This window comes from Microtus pennsylvanicus, chromosome 2, assembly GCF_037038515.1.
Source record: "Microtus pennsylvanicus isolate mMicPen1 chromosome 2, mMicPen1.hap1, whole genome shotgun sequence".
Classification (NCBI taxonomy): domain Eukaryota; kingdom Metazoa; phylum Chordata; class Mammalia; order Rodentia; family Cricetidae; genus Microtus; species Microtus pennsylvanicus.
The window spans coordinates 152,613,558-152,631,390 of NC_134580.1; the positions used below are offsets into that span (position 1 = coordinate 152,613,558).

Here is a 17,833-nt window from a genome sequence, read left to right on the forward strand (position 1 = left end):
CAGCGGCCTACAAAGGCCTTGCGTTTACTCTGCTGTCTATTTCATTGTGTTAGCCGTACGGTACACCTGCAGCTGGGGATAAATAACAGGTCCAGGACTCAGGATTTTGCCCACTATTTTAATTTTATGAACTCTGAGTTCCTCAGTAGGTCTGCCTTGGAGGGATTAGCTCTGTTCTCTGGCTGAAATGGCTCCAGCTCAGGCCAAGCAGACTCCTGATTATGGCCTCTGTTCACCAGGAACGTCTCTATCAGTTTACTTCAGTTATTCCACAAGGCAAGAGCCTTCCAGATCTAGGGCCCGGGCTACTTGCACCTGCCCAGTCCTCCTTGAATTCACTCATTGCATCCCAACCCTGTTTGGCCTGCCAGAACTAACTAGACCTTCCACGGCAATATTTTCTTCCATAGACTCTCGGGAGACTATGGAAGAGGAGCCCAAATGGGCTGACCCGCCCCCTGGAGGCCAGTTAAGGCTACATCCCAGGTCAGAGACGAGAAGGAGCCCGCTACGGGAAGGTTTTCAGGGTGACCTTCACACCGAAGGGCTCTCCGTCTGAGCTGTTTGATACAAGCCTTGGCGGTGGTACCAACCGAATGTATTTGACAAACCGCCTCACGGTACATTTCGAAGCAGGTAGGTTTGGTTTGACCTCAATAAAAACATTAACTTTTGGTCATTCTGAATGTCCAAACGAGCCGGGAGGTGGTGGCGCACGCTATTAAATCCCAGCCCTCGGGAGTCAAAGGCAGTCGGATCTTTGAGTTCGACGCCACGCTGATAACCAAGGTTATAGAAAAACCGTATCCCGAAAAACTAAACAAAAACAAAAACAGAAAATCAAGCAGCCGATGAGGAAGGAGTACGTGGCACAAAGAGGCCCAAAGTAAACACAAAACTAAAAACCATCAGCAATTAACTCCAGTGATTTGACCAGGACAGTTGGTCGAGCAGTGACCGTGGGAGTTTCTTGCTCCGGTCCAGCCTTGGTCGCACTGCACCATGGATTCCCCAGAATCCCGGCTGCAGAGACCGCTCCCCTGACCCAGCACCTCTGCGCTGCCATGCGGCACCGCCCACGCCTGATCGCCCCTGCAAACTCGGCGCGCAGCCCTCGGTCTGCACAGACCGGAAGAAAGCCGCGCTGCTAGGCTCGCGCGCACGGAGGCGGAAGTCGCTCCTCGCAGGCCTCCCAGGAGTCCTTTCGCAGCGCGACGTAGCCGGAAGCTGCTGGCGGCTGGTGGGGGAACTCTGAGCGCCCAGTCCAGCTTGGCATCTCGGCCGGACCCGACCCCCTGAGAGCAGCAGGTGAGCTCGCTGCTGGGACTCCCGCAACCCGCGGACCCTCAGTTCCTTGACCTTCCGGTTCTCAGATCACCCGGTTCCTGGTCCTCTAACCTCGATACTGCGGCCCTAGGCCCTGATCCCCTAATGCCCCAGCTGTCCGACACCCCCAGCCTCCAGCCCTGACTCCACGGCTCTCGGTTCCTCCCGCGCCCTCTGCCTCCCATTCCCCAGTTTCCCGGCCCTGGACTCTCCAGTGGCCTTACCCGTGACGTTTCTGTTCCTCGGACCCCAAACTCCAGGGTCCCTGTGTGCGGCTGCCCTCTTCGATCCCAGCGGCCGCCCCATTGCGCGGTTGGACCTCCTCGCTGCGGCCGTCCAGACCCCTCGGCCTCTGAGCTTGCCACTCTCCAGCCTAGGACCATTCTTCTCATCGCTCTCGGGCATAGACCGGTTCTGCACAGCCCAGTTGCCCGGGAAAGGGCAGCTGCTCGTCACTTCGATTCTGTCCAGCGGTGCCGGGAAGCCAGACTCCCTAGCCACAGCTCGTTGATCGTTTTCCTGCTCGGCCTTTGAAGTGAGTACTCTGCCGAAGGAGGAGAAAACAAAACAAACAAACAAAAAACCAAACCAATATCATCAACCCCCCACCCCCACCCCAAAGGACCAGGCTTCTAAGCCTTTCCTCAGTTTTACCTGGTTTTGGAAGGATGTGCTGATGTTTGTCCTCAGAAGGCACCACAAGTCATACATAATCCACTGTTTCAAGCTTCATACTTCTGCTGTGCCGTGTTTGCAGCAATGGAGCTCTATGGTCCCCGGCAAGGTGATGTTCTGAAATCACCTGTTCTTCAGAGCGAGGAGCACAACTTAGACATGGGTTCTCTGTGTGCTTCGAGCAGTTCTGGGAAAGACGATTAGTGTTTCTCCTTGTCACCCATTCTGTAACCTTAGGGCCTGGCTATGTTCCCAAATGCCTCTGTGACCTCAAAGGTTCATCACGTCCCAGTTTAAGACCCAGACACTCTGTAGTATGACATGTAGTTTAGTAATGTCCGGAAATAACCTTATTCGCTTCAGTATTCACTGGGTATGTCTGCTTGAAGGAAGAGCATTTTGTCATTTTTTTGATTTCGGCTATTAAGAATTCCTAGGGGGGGGGGTTGGAGAGATGGCTCAGTGGTTAAGAGCATTGCCTGTTCTTCCAAAGGTACTGAGTTCAATTCCCAGCAACCACATGGTGGCTCACAACCATCTGTAATAAGGTCTGGTGCCCCCTTCTGGTCTTCGGCATACACACAGATAGACTGTCATATACATAATAAATAATAAATAAATAAAAAAAAAAAAAAGAATTCCTAGGGGTGGGTGAGGTGGATTATCAGGTAAGGGTACTTGCCACCAGGACTCACTACCCGAGTTTGATTCCTGGAGCTCACATGGTGGAAGGGAATAGCTGACTCCTCCCACCTTCTAGGCTTCTGGGTAGTACTGTGGACACATTTATACACACACCCAAGAAAAAAACCCAAGAAAAAAATGTTAAAAAAGAAAAAGGATTCTTGACCCTTTTTTGAGCCATATTTCGGTTGGTGAAAGTGAGGAGATACTTATTTTCATGTTGTTAAGCAACATTTAAGATAAGTAATTACTCACCAATACCCAACATTTACCACACAGGAGTGCTTCTTAAATCCAGACCAAGCCAGGCATGGGAAGCAGAGGCAGGCAGATCTCTGTGAGTTTGAGGCCAGCCTAGTCTGCATAGTGAGTTCCAGGACAGCAGGGTTTCAAAGAAAGATCCTGTCTGGAAAACAAAATCCAAGCCAAGTCGTCCACTCTCCCCCATTTCCCCCTAGAGATGTAAATGTCCTGCTCTGTTTTACACAGTCAGAAATTCAGAGCAGTCTCACGAGATGCTGACTTCTTGCCTTTGTTTGCCTCCATTGCGTGGTTGTCAGCTTCTGAGGGCCGGCACAGCGCTTTGAGTACTGAGATTGGCTACTGAAACCTCCACTCGTCTGGTGACAGCTATTATGTAGCGGCTGAGAAGACTGCAGAGGGCTTTGTAAACTCCAGCCTACCAGTGTCTCCCTAAAGGGGTGTACATGAGCAGATGCCTGGGGTGTAACTGTTGCCAGGGCCTGAGTCTTGCGTGCAGGAGTCTGCGTTTGTGTGTTTGTGGTTTCAGGATGCCATCCTAACATGTAGTTAACACAGTGAAAGGAAGCTAGAGTGAGCTAGGATTTGGTTTCAAAGTTACAGAAAGCAAATATTTCCTAACATCCAACGGAAGGGGATCCCAGTCACGCAACCAGATAGAAATTTCAAGATGCAGGAGAATTGAGAGTCAAGATTCCCTTTACTGAACACCATATTTCTGCATAATATTTCATATTAAAATGAAATATAGGATCTGAGACAGGATTTTTTTTTTTTAATGTGAACAACATGAATAGAAAATGGTCATTTTCAGTCTAACAACAAGGTGAAACACTGAAAACCTGTAACTTCTGTCAGAGGGAGTACATAGGTCTGTTGGGACAGATGAGTTCTAGAGAGACCACACCTGACTGTGGACTGGCAAGGGGGATGGCTAGAGGCCCAGGTCCTGCCTCCAGTTCCCTCAGTGCTCATGTGTGCAGTAACACTGGCATTAGCTTATGCCCAGCCTTGTTGTTGGCACAGTCTGTTCCTTTTGCTTTATTTCTAGTCCTGAATTAAATGGACCACCATTTAAAGTTAAACATTGCTGAAACTGGCAGCTAGGGAGACAGTTCAGGGGGTAAGAGCTCTTTTTGTGTATGCATGAGGATCTGAGTTCAGATCTCCAGTACCTACATAAAAGCCAAGCATGGCTGCATATGTCTATGACCCCAACGTTGGAGGATGGATGTAGGAAGATTGTGGGAGCTTGTTTCCAGCTGAGCTCCACGCTCAGTATCCCAAAGGAATAGGATAGACATCTGTAGAAGACAACTCTGTTCTCCTCTGGTCTCCACGTGTGTGCACACAGTCATACATGTGGATGGACAGTTAGAAAGAAAGAAAGAAGGAAGAGAATATTTAAAAAGGAAATGAGCTTTCTCTTCAGCTGAGCCTTACTGCTCTTCCCACCAAAGGCACTGTGCGGGCGGTCTGTGGTCATTATTGTCGTATGGCTGTATTAGCTCACGTTCCTCGTCAGGATGCCCTCATACAGGACCTATTTACACACCGTCTAATACCATTGCCAGGAATTCTTCCTTGTCCCTTGTTGCAGCCTGAGGGCTTCCTACACAGACTTGGAGAGCTGGCGGGGAGGCAGGAAGTGCAGGATGCTCTCTCTCTTCTATCAGTGAGCTCCCTTTTTTAGTGGGGAGCAGATTAAGTAGCCAATCTTCATGTGTTTTGTAAGGTTACTCCTTGTGAGTTTTGTCACAAAATGACAGGTCTTTTTTTTTTTTTTTAAATCATTTATGCTGCCTGGTGGCACACAGTGGCTAAACTTACTTGCAGGCGTTCCTGACTACAGTTGGTTGTGGCCTGAGATTCCCTCCCCCAATGTGAAGTGTCTCCTGTAACGGAGCAGGACTTCCGCTGTCAAATCAGAGCAGCTTTGTGGCAGAGCCTATGAAGTCATCACTAACTGCCAGCTCATTTTCTTCCCTGCATAGTAAGGGTTTGTTCTTCTCCTTGCAGCACCATGGCCAGCCCAAGAACCAGAAAAGTACTTAAAGAAGTCAGGGCACAAGATGAGAACAACGTGAGTGTGAACCTTCAGGCTGGGCTTGGGTGTCTGGTGAAAGTCTCGGTGTCAGATGCAACTATGATTGTGTGTCCCTCCTTGGAGAGGCTGCTCATGTCTCTGTGCTCACTCGTGTAGCTGAAGGGAGTGGGACTTTGTCACACTGCTCAGGTTGTGCTAAGGATGCTTGGTCTCCTTTCTGAACATTTTTTCTCCTGAGAGGTTCTTTATCTTTATGCCAGTTTCTAGGCAGCTTCTGCAACCTCCATCTTTGTCCCATACCCACATCCTTTGACCAACCTGAACAGCCTGCTCTTTAGTTCCGTTTTTGCACATGTGCCTGCTCTTCCACCTTTTTTGGGGTATCTTTGGGGTCCTAACACTGCCCTGAGCTGCCTGGTGAGTTGCGTGTGGCCCCTCTTTGCAGGTTTGCTTTGAGTGTGGTGCATTTAATCCTCAGTGGGTCAGCGTGACTTACGGCATCTGGATCTGCCTGGAATGCTCTGGGAGACACCGTGGGCTTGGGGTGCACCTCAGGTCAGTGTCCTGCACAGCCTGCGTCTGTCGTACTTGCCATGTTGTGGGGCTGCTGCCCAAAGTGCTGTCGGACAAAGATGCTAGGGAGCTGTTCCCCACTTGTTAGGTGGTCTTCACTCCACTAACCCGGCCAGGATAACCACTGCTATCTACCTTGTTAGGTGGTCCTCACCCCACTAACCCGGCCAGGATAACCACTGCTATCTACCTTGTTAGGTGGTCCTCGCTCCACTAACCCGGCCATGATAACCACTGCTATCTACCTTGTTAGGTGGTCCTCACCCCACTAACCCGGCCAGGATAACCACTGCTATCTACCTTGTTAGGTGGTCCTCACCCCACTAACCCGGCCAGGATAACCACTGCTATCTACCTTGTTAGGTGGTCCTCACTCCTAACCCGGCCAGGATAACCACTACTATCTACCTTGTTAGGTGGTCCTCACTCCTAACCCGGCCAGGATAACCACTGCTGTCCAGCTTGTTAGGTGGTCCTCACTCCACTAACCCGGCCAGGATAACCACTGCTATCTATCTACCTTGTTAGGTGGTCCTCACTCCTAACCCGGCCAGGATAACCACTGCTATCTATCTTGTTAGGTGGTCCTCACTCCACTAACCCGGCCAGGATAACCACTACTATCTACCTTGTTAGGTGGTCCTCATTCCACTAACCCGGCCAGGATAACCACTGCTATCTACCTTGTTAGGTAGTTCTCACTCCACTAACCCGGCCAGGATAACCACTGCTATCTACCTTGTTAGGTGGTCCTCACCCCACTAACCCGGCCAGGATAACCACTGCTATCTACCTTGTTAGGTGGTCCTCACTCCTAACCCGGCCAGGATAACCACTGCTATCTACCTTGTTAGGTGGTCCTCACCCCACTAACCCGGCCAGGATAACCACTGCTATCTACCTTGTTAGGTGGTCCTCACTTCTAACCCGGCCAGGATAACCACTGCTGTCCAGCTTGCCTCCATGAAGCTTCTTCTGGCTTCTGCCCCAGACAGGAAGCGCCTTGTCTAGCTCAGGACGTGATCCTGGGTTGGGAGGCTCCTGGTGCCCTCATACTTGGTAATCAGATCAGACGTCTGGTTTCTAGCTTTGTGCGCTCTGTTACAATGGACAAATGGAAGGACATCGAGCTGGAGAAGATGAAGGCTGGTGGGAACGCTAAGTTCCGAGAGTTCCTGGAGGCCCAGGAGGACTATGAGCCCAGCTGGTCCCTGCAGGACAAGTACAGCAGCAGGGCCGCAGCGCTCTTCCGGGATAAGGTGAGGACCCCTGGCTTGAATGCGTAACACACACTTTCACAGCGGCCAGATGTGGCTTTAGTGGCTTTGGGAGGCACTTTTAGCATCTCGGAGGCCATGTACTGTCCAGGGACAGACAAGGACAAGTGAGCTTTACCAGAGCTAGGGCAGGCTCTTCTTGCCCACAGGTGATGCCAATGGCCTGTAATTAAAGGGAGTAAAGGAACAGTGATCGGCGTGCCTTAGACTAACTCATTTGCAGACCATCTGGGAATCTGGCCTTCCTCAGGTTGGGGGTCAAGCTAATGAGTCCCTGTGCATTGGAAGTTGCAGCCGTAGAGGCCAGTAACCCACTAACACTCTCATTGTCACGTGAGCCCTGGCTCATGACTGAGATACTGACTTGTGTGGTTGGATGTGCTTGAGTAGATGGTAACTGCTTATGTCTTGTGTCGTCTTGTTAGGTGGCTACTTTGGCAGAAGGTAGAGAGTGGTCTCTGGAGTCTTCGCCTGCACAGAACTGGACCCCACCTCAGCCCAAGATGCTGCAGTCCACTGCCCACCGGTAGTTCCTTTGACCTGCTAGTCAGATCTCAGCTTCACCCTCACGTTAGTGGTAGCTCAGGGTTCCCGTAGAAACCTCATTTCCTCCGCTTGTGGAAACAGCTTCTGTTGAGAGCTGTTCCTAGAAGTCAGGGAAACAGTGCAGACTTCTAACAAATAAGAAGTAGCGTCTTGCCCTGTTCTGCAGGAGGCTTGGTTCCTCTCCGTGCAGGTGTATCATACACTGTGCACAGTGCCTGTGAGGGTGTGGGTTGTGTTTTTTTGGCATGTGGTCCCTCCTCTGTGAGCTGTTGTTCATTCCATAGTTTAGGCCCCAAAATGGTACAGATCCTGTTGTACACCCCAAGTTCCACTGTGAAGAGTCTCCCTTCTCTGGTGCAAGGTGGATGCGGGACAGGGAAGACTGTACAGATGACAGCGCATCCTCGGCCCCAGGTCCTGCAGAACTTACCGGAAGGTCCTAGCACCACTGATGGCTTCAGTCTTACTTCCCAGCTCTGGGTGCAGAGTTCACCGGCAGCTGCCGTTAGGCTGGGCAGAGAACCACTGGACCATTAGCTGTGCTGAGCATCCTGTGGGTCAGCTGTTTGCTGCATAAGCGCATATATGATATGGAAGTCCTTGTCACAAAACTGTGGTTTCATTTGGTGTTGTCAAGGCCTTACTGGCCTTTAACTTTGTATTTCAGATCGTCTGGCCAGCCGCAGAATGTGACTACCTCTGGGGACAAGGCTTTTGAAGACTGGCTGAATGATGACCTGGGCTCCTATCAGGGGTAAGGCCTCTTAAGCCAGGGATAGAGAGCAGGCAGCTGAGGGCGTCCGTGACAGGCCACTCTACATGGGTTTACTCCATTAGGTTGGGGCTTTTTCCTTTAGGGTAGGCTGGGCCCACTCCTGTGTGTCCACAGTGTGTGTAATCCAGGGGTCCATTTATATCAAGCCCCAAGATGGCCCAGGTTTGAATGGAGGTTTTGAATGTGGATAAATCCCAGTATCAAAGATGATGCATTTTCTTCCTGGAATCAGCTCGATTGGAATGGTGCTTTCTGGTAACCCCCACTTATCGGGGTTGGGTCTTGCTGGGGAATCTCAGGTCATATGGAAGGAAGTGTCTGTATAACTTCAGTGCCCATTGCCCAGAATGCAGTGTGTCCTGAGAGGGAGGAGGCACCTCTCCTGGTGGCCAGCGCCTCACTGGTGAGGAGTGGCAAAGCTCATGGCTGTGGCTAGCAATGTCTGTGTTTATTCTCAGGGCTCAGGAGAATCGCTATGTGGGGTTTGGGAACACAGTGCCACCTCAGAAGAGAGAGGACGACTTCCTCAACAATGCGATGTCATCCTTGTACTCGGTAAGGAGACCTAGGTCCTTGAGAGTGCCTCCTGTGACAGGCACAGCAAAGGGGTGTCCAGTGCCGAGACAGGGAGGACCCTTTATGGAAGAGTGGGTAGTCCTGGGGCACATGATCTGATTAAAGGTCCCTTCTTGTTTACCTTCAGTGAATCGTCCTTTTAAAAAATGGCATTTTATTCATACCCCAAATGTGTTCAGCCACTTACTCTGACCATAAAACATGTATTTCAAATTTACCAAGGTAGATTTCCCCAGAGCCCTACAAGTTTTCTGTGGAGCCTGTGAGTACACTTCTTATCCCCAGTTCATGTCCTGAGTTCAGGGGAAGGCTGACCCAGCCTCCTGGCCTGTGCTGGGCAGGCTGACTCAGGAAGTGAGGCCCTGAGCAGAGGCTGCCCAAGGTTCCAGCACTCCACTGGGGCGTGGTGCTTGGGTTTGGGACCATTTGTTGGCTTTCCAGCCAGTTTGGAAGCTCCAGGTCAGAAGTTCAGGGTGTGGCATTTGAGGCTTGCTTTTCCAGGGAAACCAACCTTTTAGAGCTCCTTTTGTTCCGTGCAGTGTTGTTCTGTAGTAATCATAAATGCAAGCACTCTGAAGGGCTGGTAAGGGCTGCAGTTGAGTAGCAGATGATGCATCCATTCCTGGATGCTGCAAGTGAAAAGAGGAGGAAATAGGCCAGACGCGGTAAAGGCACACCTTTAATCCCAGCACTTGGGAGGCAGAGGTAGGCAGATCTCGAAGTTCAAAGCTAGTCTGGTCTACAGAGTACCTCCTGTGTTACAGGACACAGTGTTGAGTTCCAGGATAACCACCAGGGCTAAACAGAGAATCCCTGTCTTGAAAAACAAAAACAACAGCAAACTAGTAAAAAATAAAAAAAGGAAAGGCTTTTTATACTGATGAGAATAAACAGGCACGGTCCATAAGAGGAACAAATACTGTGAGAAGGGGCGGGATGTAAAAGTCTGCGTTGCTGTCGCACGCTGCACTGAGGTCTGGACTGACAGCACAGATGAAAGACTGGCATCTGTCATCACCCTTTTTTGTTTCATGAATCATGAATGTATGGATTTTTTTTTACCTTTTTTTTGAGACAGTCTTGCAGCTCTGTGTGGTGGTCTTGATTGAAATCATATGTAGACCAGGCCAGTCTCAGGTTTGCAATCGTCCTCCTGCATATTGGGATTGCAAGCATGAGCCACCATGCCTGGTTCAAAAACTATTTTAAAACAAGTTGAGGGCTGGAGAAATGGCTCAGTGGTTAAGAGCACTGCCTGCTCTTCTAAAGGTCCTGAGTTCAATTCCCGGCAACCACATGGTGGCCCACAACCATCTGTAATGAGATCTGATGCCCTCTTCTGGCCTGCAGGCATACATGCAGACAGACTATTGTATACACAATAAATAAATAAACAAATATTTAAAAAAAAAAAACAAGTTGAATTGTAGGGCACACCTATTGCTCTAGCACTGGGGAAGCTGAAGCAAGAAGATTGCCCTGAGCAATCTGGCCTACATAGTGAGAACCTGTCCCCAAAACCAAAAACTTGTTTAGAACTGTCCTCTTTGCCCCAGACTATGGCAGTCACTATCCTGCTGTCACGCTGGGTCTTTAGGACAGAGAAGGGGCTTCTATCGGAAAGCCTGTTGCTATTGAGAGGACTTTCTTTTGTTTGTTTGTTTGTTTGTTTGTTTTTTTTTTTTGGTTTTTCGAGACAAGGTTTCTCTGTGGCTTTGGAGCCTGTCGTGGAACTAGCTCTTGTAGACCAGGCTGGTCTCGAACTCACAGAGATCCGCCTGCCTCTGCCTCCCGAGTGCTGGGATTAAAGGCGTGCGCCACCACCGCCCGGCTGTTTTTTTTTTTTTTTTAAGAACTCATTTTGTAGACCAGACTGGCCTTGAACTCAGAGTTCAACTTGTCTCTGCCTCCCAAGTGCTGGGATTAAAAGTGCGCGTCCTTCCTCACCATTTGGAAACTGAGTCCCTATCTTCTGCTGATGACCCTTTTCTAAGGAACACAATGCACATAGATGTCTCCTAAAGTCCATGGTTCCTCTGCACTAACTTGGGGGAATGACAAATGTCAGTTGTGGTTTAAGTGAGATGTTTTTATTTTGAAGTAACTTTAATTTATGTTGGAAGGTATTTGTGAGGAAATAACTTTGAATTTAGAGGAAGGCCTTTGCCCACCGCTTTCTGCCACTCTGGGAGTCAGGAAGGAGTGAGGACAGAAGTGAGGACAGCTCTGCTGACACCCCTTTATGTCTGCCTAAGAGGGCTGGTAGCATCCTGTGCTGTGGGAGGACAGGACTGATGTGTGCTGTGTGCTGCAGCTGGCAAGGGCGGTGTGGGTGCTACAGCGCTGGCTGCCGTTGCCGCTCACAGGAGCTGTAGAAGCATTTAGGTGCCTTCTGTGGATCCTTGCTGTGCTTCAGTGGCACAAGTGTGGCGTGCACTGGGTCCAGAAAAGCCGTGCTTCATCATTCTCTGTTGCCTTCTCAGGGATGGAGCAGTTTTACCACCGGGGCAAGCAAGTTTGCTTCTGCAGCGAAGGAAGGTGTAAGTGACTGGGGTGCATGCTGTCCACCTCTGGCCTGGGGTTCTTTTGCATAGCAGACAAGCGTGGGGCCCTGTCCACTGCAGGATGGCCCAAGGAACCCCTATTGTAGCAGATGTTTGTTTCTGTGTCAGGGTGGCTTGACGTCATGTGGGGGGTGACAGACACAGTCCTTAGTGAATACTTTTCCCTTTAGGTCTTGAGAGTAAGTAGTGTTGAGATAGTCTAGCTCCTCTCCGTGAGAGACCTGGAGAGTCCTAGTTGGGATAGACCATGCTGTATAGGGAACATGTCTGACTCTGGCAATGAGCTGGCAGTCACTGATAGGAAGGTGTAGACTTTGAGGCTGGGGTTAGGCTGTGTGACCAAGGTACAAGAGGAACAGGGATAGAGGTAAATTGGCCCACTGGTCCCTAGGAACCTGACCATAGTGCCCATAGCCATCCAAACAAGCTGGAAGCCATTGTATCTGTCTTTCTTGCCCATTTGCCATGGAGGAGTTGCTGGCTTCTGACAAGGTGTTTTCTCATCTCTAGAAAGACTGATGCTAGGGGAGATCTAGTTATCTCCAGCTTGGGCATCTAGATGGGCCTGTTTTTTCTCAAGGGTCAGCAGTTCTTATGTCTAGATAAGTTAGACACTGTGCTGCCCACATGTGGAACAAGTAGGACCAGGGGTGACTGCTGGGCCCAAACATGTCCTATCCCCAGCATCTGCTAAGCCAGGCCTCCCTACAGCAACCTGGTCCCTGAGAGCTGTTACCATGGTCGTACTGACTGCCTGGGTACTTGCCGGGAGGGAGTTCTGGAACTAACTCCACCTGGGCCCCATATAGATAAAGACTTATGGCTAGGGTCAAGACATTGGAATTTGACTACAAGATGCTGGCTTTTGTTTTTCTTTTTAGGCTACAAAATTTGGATCCCAAGCTAGTCAGAAGGTAAGAAGGGGAAGCATTTATTTTCTGTTTCAGAACTGTTTAGTCTCCATCGTATGCAGTGTCTAGATGCTGCAGGTCTGAGGTCCTAGGGAAGAAGGTCCTCCTCTGTCCTTGTGTGTCCCTCTGTACCTCAGTGCCTCCAGTTGCTGTGAGCAGGAGGCTTCCTCATCTACCACAGCCACCGATGAAGCCACTGTGCCGTAGCTGCCTCGTATGGGAAGGGCTGTCTGGGCCACGGCTCACAGCCTTGGGCTTTTAGCTGCAAAGGTATCACTGCTTCCTCACGTGGCCCCGGTGACAGTCCCGGGTGGAGTTTACTTTTCTTCCAAGCTGAATATAAGAATAGTTGCCATGCTTAGCTCTCTGTCAAGTGTCCTCCATGGTGAGGTGGGCAGGGTTTTAGGTCCTTGTGGCCCGCAGTTCTCTCTTCATAGACACTTCTGCCGCTCAGACTCCTCAGGCATATCATGGGGTCTGGATTGTGATAAATTTGGAGCAGAGAAATATTGATTCCAGGGTCCAAAGCAGATTCATGTGGTTCTGATGCAGGAATGTGGTCCACAGCTGTCACATTCCAGCAGTCAGGCAGCCGGGGTCGCTAGAGGGCTGCAGTGTGAGACCCTGGTTAAAGTTTAAGAGGCGTGTTTTCTGGCACTTCTGGGCATTGCTAATGTGACTCCCACCACCTGCTCTTTCTCTGTAACTGCCTTCATGCCAACTGGGTCAAGTTTTGGGGTTACAAGCAGCAATCAGAGCCGGTAAAACCCTGTTTCTACTGGTGCATGCTGCCCCATGTCTGCTAAATATGTGCTTTGCTCCTGGCTGCGTCTCCCTTTGTGTCTGGTCACCAGTGTCACCTTCCTGGCCTGCTGGTGCTGGAAGCTCATCTTCCTCAAGATCCACAGCCCAATTGTTCCCTGAGCAAGGTTGTCTGGGCCCAGTGGGCTCTGAGAGAAGGAATGCTTACTTCAGTGTTCATTTCCTGGATTAATTATCCCAAACCAGATCACTCCTGGGATCACACCCTGCTGGAAAGGAGCCTTCCATGTTAATGAGTTACCCCCTTCAAGCCTTTTGTCTGGCCTTGCTTTGAGGTCCAAGCAAGGCAAAACTTCTGAGCTTTACCATGGCGGCTCCAGGAGAGGCTGTACCCTGTCTGCTACTCCAGGAGAGGCTGTACCCTGTCTGCTACTTCTCTGCCCAACCCTTTCTCTATCCCTCCACCTGAGCCTCACATAGCTTGGCTCCCATGGAGGGTTCAGTGCCAGCCTCAGGAAATGGATGAAGATTAGCAGTTAGCAGATCTATCTGTCTGTCCTCCCCACTTGTGGACTAGAGCCAGAGCTGCTTCCAGCATTGCGAGGGAGCTTTCTTCATGTCTTGGTTCTTCCGTTCTGGTGTCACTTGTGTGAGCCTACTTCCCCGTGTGTATTCACATCCCACTGCCTTCCCTTCTGTTGGCAAAGCTTGTGCCGTCCTGTGCTTGCTTTTCAGCAGCTAATGTTGCTGCATGTGAAGCTCACATAGCATCTCTTCCCACAGGCTTCGGAGCTGGGCCACAGCCTGAATGAGAATGTCCTTAAGCCTGCACAGGAGAAGGTATGGAGGGAAATGGGTATACTGGGGATCAGCAAGATCTTACCTATAGTTTCCTCTGGCCCAGTGGCCTTGGGCTCCTTAGTCATGTCGTCATCACACCCCCCCCCCCCCCCGTTAGCTTCCAAGGGTGTCTTTGAACTTGCTCTTCCTTCTGTTTTACCCCAGTGGCCTGGCCACAGGCGTGAGTGGTGCTTATCTTCAGAAGGATATTAGCCCTGGGGAGGAGTCAGTAGCCCTATTCTTCCTTACAACAGAGTCCGGACGACAGCTTCTCTTGGTAGTGATGGGTTCCTTAATTAGCTGAAGCCAAATGGCTTCTGGCAGAACGTGGGGAACTTCATGTGACAGGTCTCTCTGCACTCTGAAGCTTTGGTCCTCCTAACAATGCCCTTTAAATTGCACAGGTGAAGGAGGGAAGGATTTTTGATGATGTGTCCAGTGGGGTCTCTCAGTTGGCATCCAAGGTAGGGCCACCCTGCTGACTTGCACGGCCAAAGCCAGTTTCCATATTCCAGACACTGGAGCCCACAGGTCCCTGGGCTGAGACAGTGGCCATTGCCCTCTTATTTCTGAGGCTTGAGGAATATGGAAACAGCTTGGTTATCAGGGACTTGCCAGCCACTAACCTGTGTTTCTTTTCTGTCTTGCTGCTATTGGCCTGTCCCTTGGTAAGTGCCAATGCCATTGTTAGCTGCTGCTGGTCCTGTGACCTCTTCAGGGCCTGGTGGAGTGAGGGTGGGGGCGGTCATCAGATTTCCCAACATGATGGCAATGAAGGCACCTCCTGAAGACCTTCATTGCACTGTGATAAAGACAAGGCCTGTAGTGGCTTGAAACTTTTGAACACCTCCAAAGTGTTGAGTGTGACATTGGGAACACCATGTGCTTTGTGTGTGTGTGTGTGTGTGTGTTTTCCAGACAGGGTTTCTCTGTGTAGCTCTGGCTATTCTGGAACTCTCTCTGTAGACCAGGCTGACCTCAAATTCACAGAGATCCACCTGCTTCTGCCTCCTGAATGCTAGAATTAAAGGTGTACGCCACCACCGCCTGTCATAAGGCCATGCTTTTTACTGTCTGTGTGGCATCGTCCCACCCACCACAGGAACTGCTTCTGAGAGAGATGCTCTAAATATCTAACTAAGCAGCCAACAGCTGGTATTGCTTCAGCACTGCTGCTGTGTTCCTGTGTGCATGTGTGTGCGTGTCTCCCCCAGGTTGCTGCTGTGTTCCTGTGTGCGTGTCTCCTCGAGGATTTGTCCAGGCCTCATCCGAACAGCATCATTTTTTGTTCATGTCTCACAGCCAGAGGTGCTGTGTAGAGTGTGGCCTTAGTGTGGCCTTAGCTTCTTTTCATGCCTCCTTCTAGGTCCAGGGAGTTGGCAGCAAGGGATGGCGTGATGTCACTACTTTCTTTTCTGGGAAAGCTGAAGACACTTCAGATAGGTAGGCCATGTCCCCACCCAGGCCCTGGGTCCTTTGGGCTCCCTGCGAGGTCGCTGGAGGCCTGGCCTCACGCCCTCTGCCCAGTGTTGCACACTGAGTCCTTTGCTAGAGGCAAAGTGACTGCCCTCTCACCCTCAGCACTGGAGCTCCTGTATGCTCTTTCCGCACACTCTTTCCCAGTGCCCTAGTAAATGCCCTACAGTTTAGGTGATGATAATACAGGTTGAGGTAGCAGGAGGAACTCAATCCCTTCTAAAAGTTTCATGCCCTAGCACCAGGGTGAACCCTTACCAAGGCCAAGTTTGCTCTCAAAGAAAAGGATCCCTCACTTAGTAGGGTACTCTGACCCTATAGGGGTAGCTAGGAGGTACTTTAAAGGACAGCACCCTGTCTAGCCAGGAAGAAAGCATGGAGCTGTTATAGGCATTTGCCACACCCTGGTCAAATGTAGGCTGGCTTGTGAAGTGGTAAATCTTGTTCTAGAGAGCCCCTGAGACCTGAGCAGATTGGGCAGCTTGGTGGGTGCAGGTAATGCAAATGTTTTTTTGTGACAACTTTTGAGATTTTGTTCTTCTCTGTAATAGACCCTTAGAGGGCCACAGCTACCAGAACAGCAGTGGAGACAACTCCCAGAACAGCACCATAGACCAGAGCTTCTGGGAGACCTTCGGGAGTGCTGAGCCCCCCAAGGCCAAGTCCCCAAGCAGTGACAGCTGGACCTATGCAGATGCCTCAACAGGGAGGAGGAGCTCGGACAGCTGGGATGTTTGGGGCTCGGGTTCTGCATCCAACAACAAGAACAGCAACAGTGATGGCTGGGAGAGCTGGGAGGGCGCCAGTGGGGAGGGCAGGGCCAAGGCCACCAAGAAGACTGCCCCAGCAACGACCACTGATGAGGGCTGGGACAACCAGAACTGGTAGGCGCCTTGCTGCACCTAGGCCCCAGCTCTGCTGGGACTGCTGTGTTTGCACTTTACCCTTTCTGATCCTCCTCATTTGACCTCAGTGTAAAGACAGTAGCTCAGGCAGGACTTGAGTGGGTGCTGCCTGCCTGGTGTGGGGCGGCTTCCTCTTAGGCCTCAGGGCACCTGTCATCATCTGCCTCCTGGGTCCCCTGAGCAGCCTTCCTGGACTCTAGGTTCTTGGGACCCAGGCACTGTGTCTGCAGCCCTGGCCCAGCCTGGAACTGCAGTCCTGTGCAATGTCAGCCAAGCCAGACATCTGCTTTTTGTTGAAATGTCTTAAAACTTGAAAGGTCTGCTCCTGTCCTTTTTTTTTCCTTGAAGAAAACGCCTGGAATCTTAAGCTGGAAATGAAATGACAAAAGCAATATTGGAGCTCGCACTGCCACCGACGCCCTCACTCAAGTCCACGTGCTGTGGCCTGTGCTGTGAACCTCACTTTGTGACCTTTGCCTTTCCTGCATCAGCCTGTCCAGCCCTTAGTTCCATGGGACAAACTCTCCACAGCTGGCCACACACGGCAGCTTGGGCTCTGGCCCTCCCTGGACACCTGACTTGAACTTGGCCAGTCCCGGACAGCTCAGAAAGAGGAAAGTCATTAAAGTAAAGGAACTGGGATCATTTTCAGCGTATCTGCCACTCCCGCCTGGCACAAGGGAGCCTGAACATGGAGGGCGGGCTGAGGGGCCGGCGGCCACTGCCAGGGTTGGAGCATCTTGATGGGGACCCTTGTGTCCACAACAGCCCAGGCCTCCCCCCAGCCTGCTCAGGGTGCTCAGGGTCAGAGCACACTCGGTCATGTCTCCTCAGCATGCAGCTGTCCCTCCAGATGGCCCCATTTTCCACCCTGTGGACTTCGTGGAACATTGCAGTTGAGACCCATGTGCTACCAGTGGTTGGTGTGACAGCCTTTTCCTCCAGGATTCCATGGCTGCTGTGTGCTGTGGCGGAGAGCCCAGCTGGGTCTCTGTCTCTTTAAACCCACGCCTGTCTTGACCCTCAGTTTGACCAGCAGTGCATGACCTGAAGCTCTGTGTGGTTTGTGTGTGTCAAGTTTACTTCTGCTTCCCGGGGTTGAGCTGTCCGGGCTCTAAGGTTCCAGTCCTGGCTTACCTTGGGAATTCTAGTTCTTCACAGAACTGATAGGTTTTAGGTTTGGGGACCCCTCCTAGGTGCTTTATCCTCAGATCACAGAACATCCCTGAGCTGGGAAAACAAAGGGAGATACCCAGGGCTCGTGATTGACAGAGCAACCACAGGTGGATGAGATCAGAGGTCAGAGACTTGGGGTGAGAGAAGCCAATGTGATTTCTGGGAGCACATAAACATTTGGTCAAAAGCCAAGGAAGTCTGACCATGGAGGGAGGATCTACACCGAGTGCTGGTACATCCCAGAGCAGAGACCGTGATTCCGTGGATACACGGTGGTATAAAGGGGATGGAATTGGTTGGTTTGGGGCTGAGAAGCAGCCTGCTCCAGGTCATTTTGGGGATGGGAAATGACCCTAGGTACCTACAGCTTCTTCTGGTACTTTGTCCAGTAAAGAGAAGGATTGCAAATGTCAGTCCTTGTTCTAACATAACCCAGAGTTCTCCAGACTTTTACAGCCC

The 17,833-nt window shown here is 50.9% G+C and overlaps 1 protein-coding gene across 5 annotated transcripts; it reads left to right on the forward strand.

The window, feature by feature from the left end:
* Window positions 1–1,668: 1,668 nt before the first annotated feature.
* Window positions 1,669–17,250, forward strand: Arfgap1 (ARF GTPase activating protein 1). 5 transcript variants are annotated; one of them, XM_075963341.1, is made up of 14 exons: window positions 1,669–1,861; window positions 4,966–5,029; window positions 5,439–5,548; window positions 6,654–6,825; window positions 7,269–7,369; window positions 8,057–8,143; window positions 8,623–8,719; window positions 11,224–11,280; window positions 12,186–12,218; window positions 12,947–12,976; window positions 13,761–13,817; window positions 14,222–14,281; window positions 15,184–15,260; window positions 15,845–17,250. In XM_075963341.1, exons 2-14 carry the CDS (start codon window positions 4,970–4,972, stop codon window positions 16,179–16,181), a joined length of 1,278 nt encoding a protein of 425 aa, XP_075819456.1. In that variant the 5' UTR covers window positions 1,669–1,861; window positions 4,966–4,969; the 3' UTR covers window positions 16,182–17,250. The 5 variants fall into 5 exon arrangements, with proteins under 5 accessions (XP_075819456.1, XP_075819458.1, XP_075819457.1 ...); XM_075963343.1 differs by lacking the exon at window positions 14,222–14,281 and having other exon boundaries at window positions 15,190–15,260; XM_075963342.1 differs by lacking the exon at window positions 12,947–12,976.
* Window positions 17,251–17,833: the final 583 nt, after the last annotated feature.

Bases quoted from the DNA above. Each gene is read 5' to 3' on its own strand.
- Arfgap1 (XM_075963341.1), top strand. From the start codon at position 4,970: ATGGCCAGCCCAAGAACCAGAAAAGTACTTAAAGAAGTCAGGGCACAA. The intron at 6,826-7,268 runs GTGAGGACCCCT...TCGTCTTGTTAG, and splicing joins CAGCGCTCTTCCGGGATAAG to GTGGCTACTTTGGCAGAAGG. The intron at 15,261-15,844 runs GTAGGCCATGTC...TCTCTGTAATAG, and splicing joins GCTGAAGACACTTCAGATAG to ACCCTTAGAGGGCCACAGCT.